This window comes from Notothenia coriiceps, unplaced genomic scaffold (assembly GCF_000735185.1).
Source record: "Notothenia coriiceps isolate Sejong01 unplaced genomic scaffold, NC01 NC01_scaffold00002739, whole genome shotgun sequence".
In the NCBI taxonomy this organism is placed as follows: domain Eukaryota; kingdom Metazoa; phylum Chordata; class Actinopteri; order Perciformes; family Nototheniidae; genus Notothenia; species Notothenia coriiceps.
The window spans coordinates 1-8,625 of NW_011335440.1; the positions used below are offsets into that span (position 1 = coordinate 1).

General features: G+C 41.5%; 2 protein-coding genes across 2 annotated transcripts; both read left to right on the forward strand.

The window, feature by feature from the left end:
• The first annotated feature begins 8 nt into the window (after positions 1 to 8).
• Positions 9 to 4,104, forward strand: LOC104940831 (flocculation protein FLO11-like). The gene is made up of 2 exons (XM_010765818.1): positions 9 to 1,809; positions 2,959 to 4,104. Exons 1-2 carry the CDS (start codon positions 129 to 131, stop codon positions 3,687 to 3,689), a joined length of 2,412 nt encoding a protein of 803 aa, XP_010764120.1. The 5' UTR covers positions 9 to 128; the 3' UTR covers positions 3,690 to 4,104.
• Positions 4,105 to 4,778: 674 nt separating this feature from the next.
• On the forward strand, positions 4,779 to 7,922 carry fam185a (family with sequence similarity 185 member A). Its single transcript, XM_010765820.1, has 8 exons — positions 4,779 to 5,368; positions 5,463 to 5,572; positions 5,936 to 6,028; positions 6,170 to 6,308; positions 7,022 to 7,063; positions 7,155 to 7,250; positions 7,354 to 7,488; positions 7,618 to 7,922. The coding sequence occupies exons 1-8, from the start codon at positions 4,933 to 4,935 to the stop codon at positions 7,728 to 7,730; spliced, it is 1,164 nt and encodes a 387-aa protein (XP_010764122.1). The 5' UTR covers positions 4,779 to 4,932; the 3' UTR covers positions 7,731 to 7,922.
• Positions 7,923 to 8,625: the final 703 nt, after the last annotated feature.

Consider the following 8,625-nt stretch of genomic DNA (forward strand, 5'->3'; position numbering starts at 1 on the left):
GAGCAACACATGTTAAACGACAAAAACCAGCAGTGCCCCAAAAACCAAGTCTGAACATAAAAACAGATTTAGATCCTCTACAAATCAGTGAGACTACTTTAGACAACATCAACAACTCTGAAACCGACATGTCACCTTCACCTGCCCCTGTAACACAGACTTCTGAGGCGAGATATTCTCAAAGGGGCACAGACTTCAGTCCCAGCACAGCGAAAACCATGACTCTGGGTCCAAAGACCTCCAACAGCCTGGAGACTGGACCCATCCCACGCCGTGACACTCTCTCAGAGGGCTTCACAATGAGCCCAAACAGCAGGATTACGTCTGATCCGACGCCACTAACAGCCAGTCGACCACCATTGATCTCAACGACAACAAGAGCAAATAAAATCTCCCGTAGGATCCTGCCGAGTGTTATCCCTAGCACAATTCCAGGATCCGCAAACCCAAATCAAGCTTCAAATACTGACTTGCAAGCTGAGATAATTCCCAATATGGAGGAAAAAGCAGCCAAACAAACTCCAGTTCCAGACACTATTATGATTCCAGTCCCATCTCCCAGTACTCAAAGATCTACCACAAACAAATATATTTCACCTGTTCATGACACTGGAGGAAGTGAAACAACTAGAATAACAACAAGACCTATCCAAAAGCCTATAGCAGTATTAACAGAACATTCCGATGAAAATCCTTTGACCGAGCCTGTATCTGAAAAAGACTCAACACCCGGACAAAAGCGTACTCCTGATCGGGCCCTGATCAAACCCCCTGATCAAGAGAAGAAATCCAGTGAGAAAATCCCTAAAATAAACCAAAATCCTAAACCCAATGAAAATCATACAGATCTTGTAACAGGACAAAAGACTAAACAGAAGGGGAAGCCTAAACCAGAACAACGCCCACAAACCAATCAAAGGCTTAGAACCCTTCGACCCGACCAAATGCCTGAACTTAACCCCAAATCTTTGCCGAAAGCAGAATCCAACAAAACATCTAAATTGAGGCCTACACCCAAAGGCAGGCAACCAATCAGACCTAAAATCAGGCCAGGAGCAACACATGTTAAACGACCAAAACCAGCAGTGCCCCAAAAACCAAGTCTGAACATAAAAACAGATTTAGATCCTCTACAAATCAGTAAGACTACTTTAGACAACATCAACAACTCTGAAACCGACATGTCACCTTCACCTGCCCCTGCAACACAGACTTCTGATTCGAGTAATTCTCAAAGGGGCACAGAGTTCAGTCCCAGCACAACGAAAACCATCCCACGCCGTGACACTCTCTCGGAAGGCTTCACAATGAGCCCAAACAGCAGGATAACGTCTGATCCGACGCCATTAATAGCCAGTCGACCACCATTGATCCAAACGACAAAAAGAGCAAATAAAATCTCCCGCAGGATCCTGCCGAGTATTATCCCTAGCACAATTCCAGGATCCACAAACCCAAATCAAGCTTCCAATACTGACTTGCAAGCGGAGATAATTCCCAATATGGAAGAAAAAGCAGCCAAACAAACTCCAGTTCCAGACACTATTATGATTCCAGTCCCATCTCCCAGTACTCAAACTACCTCCACAATCAACCCTAACCTCAGGTCAACCACCTCTAGCCCCAAGCCCCTGGCGGCTGAGTTTTCCACTCCCAGTGCAAGGGAGCTGCGTGTGAAGATCAAACAGGTGGCTGCCTTCTTCAATAACAGCCTGAGTCCAAATGGAAGGCCACTGGGGAGCCATCCAAAAGATCACGCAGAGGACAACCAGGTCGGCAGCAGGCCAGAAAGCAAACTACCATCTAAAGGTAAGAAATACTATGTTTTATCAATATCATAGAGCTTATACAAGTTCTGTTTTTAATTGTATGCTTTGTCATAGATTCAGACACAGAACGTAGGTCGCTTAATGCAGGGATTGTGGTTGTTATTGACAGAGCATTAATGTGATTATACTAGCCTGTGTAGCAGCACTCAGCTCTGGTTTGCAACACCATCTAATGGTTGCTTTGTTTCAACAGTCATCTCAGAGGAACGCATTATAATTCACTGCACACAGGGGTAATTAGAAATCAAGAGAGGATATGAGGCATATGCAACTTCACAATGACATTCTTGGAAATGTTCAGCTATCTGCATAAAGTCTATTGTGTTGAAATTACATTTCAATGATTAGGCTGAGAGAAAACTGTTATGCAATCATTTTGATAACTAATTATTGTCCCTCAAAGCTATGACCTGTGCTGAAATGTTTTTAGTTAAGGGACCACATGGTAATCACTCATGCTCAACCTATATAAATATGATATGTATAATGTGGTCTGAGATCTTCTCTGTACATCAAGACTAAAAGAGGAATTTGCACGTGTGTGCAAAATGTGTGTGTGTGTGTGTGTGTGTGTGTGTGTGTGTGTGTGTCATTATATGAGACAAAACCACAACTATGTGGACAATAACAGCTTTAAAGCATCTGTCAATGGAGCACAGCTAACAATGAGTTATTCAACTATTAACTACAGCCTCTTAATGCAAGTAAAGGTATTTTTTCCAGACTATATCATACCTCATGTGTTTAATTTATTAAAACAATGACAAGGATAAGATAATAGTTCTTTAATGGTTACATATTTGAACACCTGCTTTTACTGTTATCTCTCAAATCCACTATTTTAAAAATGGTATGTGTAAACTTTAAGGAGGTACACCTTGAAATTCTTTAAAAATCCTAAATCTTTAATAGTGGAAAAGTAGCTTCCACCTGACCTGTTGTCGTTACGACCTCAACCAACACATTTCACGGCTATATCACAGCTGCAGGACGATATTTATTCTGCAAGATATGAGCAGAAGCAGGACTTTGATTAGATAACTCTATTAATTAAATAAATACAAATGTAATTTAAAAAATGGTTGTGACAAAACTCTTTGTGATTTGTTTTCATGTTCCCCATCCACAGTTACTAGAGATTGCTCCGACTACTTGGCAAAAGGATCAACAAAAAGCGGGATGTACCTGGTGACCCCTGACCTCCGCAGCAGAAGCTTCCCGGTCTTCTGTGACATGCAGCTGGATGGAGGAGGGTGGACGGTCCTGCAGCGCCGACAGGACGGCAGCGTGAGCTTCAACCGCACCTGGGCAGAGTACAGATTGGGCTTTGGGGAGCTGGACAAAGGGGAGTTTTGGCTGGGGAACAATATGATCCACATGCTGACCCGGGCCAGGAATATGGTGCTGAGGGTGGAGCTGGAGGACTTTGGCGGTGTGAGGGAGTATGCACAGTACGAGTCCTTCAGTGTGGCAAGTGAACGGGGGCACTACAGACTGACGGTGGGCGATTACTCGGGTACTGCAGGTGATGCTCTGCGCTTCAGCAAAATGTATGATCACCACAACAGGGCGTTCACCACGCCGGACAGGGACCACGACCGCTATCCATCCGGGAACTGCGGGGCCTACTACAGCTCCGGATGGTGGTTTGATGCCTGCATGGCTGCAAACCTCAACGGGAAATACTATGTTGGGAAGTACAAGGGAGTCCGGGATGGTATTTTCTGGGGCACTTGGCAGAACATATCTTCAGAGTATTACCCCACTAATGACAGACAATCATTTAAAACGGTCAGGATGATGATCAGGCCAAGAGGCCTTGCGCCATTAGCTGGGACTCTCTACCAGGGCATGTTGTAAAATAAAATGAAGGGTCCAACTAACAATACTGCTTACAATTTAATAAACCTAGTACAGCCTCCACACTGATAACTATTAACCCAATGCTGCCGCTGTGTGGTCTTTTAATCTGCAAAACAAATTTGTTTACAGGAAAGTATGACAATAAGTGAGGATGTACATAGTTGTGGTTATAGTCATGATTGCATATTAGCCTACATTTTTACAAGCTTATAATAATAATATTTTTTTATATTGCTGAATTTGTTCAATGACGATAGAGAGATAATTCTCTTGTAAAGAGTTATGACGGGTATGTAGCAACAGAGAATGATATGTTGTATTATTGTAGTACCTGAAAGCCAGTTGATGGTTAATAAAAGCTGTATGGATTGTTTTTTAAGAGATTGTTCTTCTTTGATAAATAAATTGTTGAATAAAGTATTGTTTTTTTTTCTTCCCATTATCTCTTGTAAAGGAATATCTGCAATACATATGGATAAAGTGTCAGCTAATGGAAGTTATTCAATCAAAATAACTTTAGAAATAAGGAAATGCTTCAAGACTCAAATTCCCCACAGCCTTTGCGGATTAAACAACATGCTCACAGAGGCATACTGATTGGACAAAACCTACAGAGGGGCGGTGCTAACATTACACAAGAGTGTACATCCGGATTGTCAAATTAGTTAAGTGAGGAGGATTAAGACCGGAAGTACAATAAATTGCCTTCAAAAGCCATAGAGGTTTCAATTAACTTTTACATTTAAGCCTACACAATTTATTGTAGATATTTTTACAGTAACAGAGGACTTTACTGTCAGTGCATTTGTACATTGAAATTGAAATATCACTTGCAATAACAATAAATCCTGTTTTGGATTATCCTGCTTTATACTACAGTATACTTTGGGTTCTATTATTTACTGCAATTTAACATTTCATAGTAGCCTAAGTCTAATTTATTAATATATTGTGCATTACCTAATTTACTTCTTTTAACTTGTTTTTATTAGAGTATTTACTAGTAATACAAAGTAAAAAGCAAACTATTTTTTGGTGGATGAGACTTTTAGTCTGAAATATCATACCGGAAGTACTAGTCTTGTGCTCAGAGCTCAGACTTGCCAGCGTTTTATCAGTTCAAGTTGACCATGGTGTTGACTTAATGGCAGCTATTTTCCCTCAGATGTTTAGTAAGTAATTTGTAACAACAGCAGCAGTGTGAGGCGTACATTAACTAGTTTTCCGGCAGTTGAAAGATATGTTTTGTAGCTCAGCAGCTCGGGGCGGATGTGTCGGACTCCTCCGTTGCTGGACCCTCACAGCCGGTCCCAGGACACTCACGACCCCGCTCCGCCCTCTGCACACTTCACGGTACTTGTCCATCTCTGTCCCCATTAAGTCTCCAACATACGAGGAGGTAAAGCCGCCTCTGAAGCAGTGGTCTCTGACGGTGGACCCCTTCAGCACGGTGCGGGCACAGCTGGCCTGCAGCATCTCCATCCGCCCGCTGGACCCGCACGACTTCCCCGAGTCTAACAGAGTCTTCATCACAGTTCACGGGACAGACACGGAGCAGGAGGTCGGCCAGGATGACCTACATGTCCACTATGATGAACAGAGCAAAGAGCTGCTCATCTCAGGGGAGAAGGTTAAGGGCAGTGTGTCGATTGATATGACTGCACCTACTAAATGTAGTAAGTGCCTCCTGTCCTGTTGATTAAAATGCAAACATGTCAGCAGAAGTTTTTAGCAGTTGGTGTAATAATGTCTGTTGTCATTTGTTGTCAGATCTCTTCATTATGACTCAAGGAAAAGGCAACGTGCAAGTGAAGAACATGGAATGTGATATCTGCAAGGTGCAGACAGAGAGTGGCAACTGTTTGCTACACTCGGTCAAGGTAGGTGGTGGCATTACAACATAAACATGTTTATTGCAGAAAACATAAAAACACGTGGAGATGACATGTTTGCATATTACTGTATCTTAATGGCTAATTTCATGAGCTTTTGATCTTAACTTGTTTTTATTGCAGATACTTGACTTGAGATTTTTCACTATAACTTGGTATAATTAACAACCAAGTCACAAAACCAAATGTCCTAGTCCTCTATTAGGAGCTCGTCTTGAAGGCTTATTCAGCTATACGCATATTGCACAATTATGCAGAATTAAGCATATCCGATGCAGAATTGGCTAACACATTAGAGAAAAGTATGTATTTTTCAGTTGTTTCAGACTTCCTTTGTTTGTTGTATCACAGAGTCATCAGGTTGAGGTCCATTCCAATGGAGGACATGTTACAGGTGTGGGCACTATCTATGGAAATGTGGACATCAGCACATGTGGAGACAGTGTAAGGACACTACACTCAGCAGTCATTAGAGGGCAGCAGCAGCCTGAATACAGGCTTCATCTGTTTACAACTGAGAGAAAATGTTCAGATAATTCATCACCTGTCTACAGTACTGTGCAGTGATTCGTTGTGTGTTTATAGGGTGTTGATGTCAAGAAGCTTCAAGGCACCACAATGAATATTTCAACAGAACATGGACCTCTGAAGGTCAAAAACATCTATGCCGAGTCCAGCTTTGTTTCCTCCTGCTCTGGGAGAGTAGAACTGGGCCATGTGCACGGTGAGCAAACATCTACTCCTCATCTGTGTTTTTTTGTGTGGTTATCAGTACTGCAGCAAAACTTTAATGTATAGATTTGTCCAAAACTACATATTGATTGTTGATCAATTAAGGGGTTCATTGTCTTGTTCAAAAACACTTTAACATATGTACATAGAGAGCCACCAACACTAAGATTAATAGGCCACCCGGTAAACCTTCTGAGATATTGCAATCTGCACTTAAATTGAAACACATTTTAATAATCTGCCACCTGTATATAACTCACTCGATAAGTAGGTCCTACTATATATATTTTTTAAACCTTCACTGTTCATGATTCATTGAAGCAACAGCTGCATTATGTTAACTTGTTTTTTAAAGCAGTGCTTCAATATGTCAGGAGTCCTTGGCTGTGATCCAAACTGAGTGTTTTTACAGTAAATGCAATATGGTTGGGATTTGTCACAAAAAATACAACGCTTAATCGACATGGAATTGTAATTACTCCCTGATACAGAAGAGCCTCTCTTCATATACATGGAAACAATTATCTTGTTGTCTAGACTAGAGTCATGTATGTTTATGATGCGTGTGTTCTGTGACCAAGGCTTTTCTTTGCCAAATGTTTCAGTCTTAAGTGATAAATGTTGTAATTTATCTACTGGTGGCTGAAAAGAATTTCACAGCTGATTATAGGTTGAAACTGACCATGTGCTTTAATTCATTAAAAGGTAAGGCCACTGTGAAGAACGTGTCTGGAGATACAGTAATTGGTGAGCAAGCTGAGCCAACCCTCTGATTGCAAACAAGTACGTATGGCATTTATCAGTGGTTGTTAAACCTGAGGCTTGCTTTGTTTTGCAGATGGTTCGAATAGTTTCCTTCGGGTTTCCTCTCACAGCGGAGCCATTGATGTGTATGTGGGAGATGGTGGCAGTGCCGAGCTTCACACTCAGGAAGGTAAACAAACGGTACAAAGAACAATATTTAACACATGAATCACAGTTTTCCTTCCTGTTGAGTAATATCTATTTTGGCTATCCCTCATTCTCCTGTTGTGTAGGAGCGGTGTGTGTGCGTGTCCCCTCCTCGCTGGAAGCTGGTCTAGAGCTCAGTGGAACGTCGGTGGATATCAGCCCAGAGGTTGTTCTGCATGGAGTAGAAAACAAGACAACTGAAGGCCAAACCACTGTTACAGGTCAGTTGTTTTTCATTACATCACTCTCCATGGCACAGATGGATAACTAATCCCTTTTACAAGTAAATCAACACAGAATGTTCTGTTTCTTTTTCATATGCTTGTATTTTTCTGCTGTTTCCCTCTCAGGCTATATCAATGGGGTGTCCCCAGTTGATCATTGGGTCAAAGCTCAGGCAGAAAGAAACTCCGTCAGACTGAAGACACAAAGCTGGTTCGAATCCCTGAAGCTGGGGAGCTGAGTTATGAACTTTACCCTTACTTAGCAAGCTATCAAATGTCTTCTGTATGGTATGTAAATATATATATATTATAAACATTATCTGAAACTGTGGCAAAAGCATTGCAAGTCTGTTTTTCATTAAAGAGTTCAGTTCAGACACTTCACCTCAAATGAAATCATGGATACAAATAAAAAAATGCAACCCGTTGAATTTGAATCTGGTATTGATCTGGCTTTAATAAATGGAAGGTAATAACTAAGACCATTTATTGAAGCAGTAGGTATAGATTATAATACCAACAATTAGGGTCCAGTGTCAAGCAAATCCACACATACCTTCTGAAACATAGAAGGTATGTGTTATATAAAACAATAATAAACCAAACTGTATAATGAAGAGTGCCATATTTTATTTGATTAAGTATAAATGAACAATGTTTCTATATAAGGGAGAGACACTTGGTCCACTGCATGGACAGACATTAATCACATAATGTAGAAATTGAAAAATATCACATTTCAAAAGCTTTCAAATCTGACTTTCAACATTTCTTAAATAACTAGACATGATGCCCAGCCAACTTTTGCATCCACACAGTGGTTTGTGTTGTTGCTGTCCCCCTTACGGCCTGTCCACACTACAGCTTCGACAGCTTCAAAAACGGTTTCCAACGCGTCTGCCCATTCACTTTGAATGGGGTGACGTCACGTTGCCTCGCTTTTAGCCGAACTGAATTGTGGGTAGCAGAGCGGAGCTTTCCTGGCGTTTCAGGCTGCAAAAGTTGAGCAATGTTCAACTTTTGAAGCTTTTGAAGCTTTCGGTGGAAGAGTCAGCCAATCAAATCATATGCCAGTACAAGCTCTAGCCAATCAAACCGCTGCTTGTGTGTCAGGGGCGGGAGATTCATGTGATT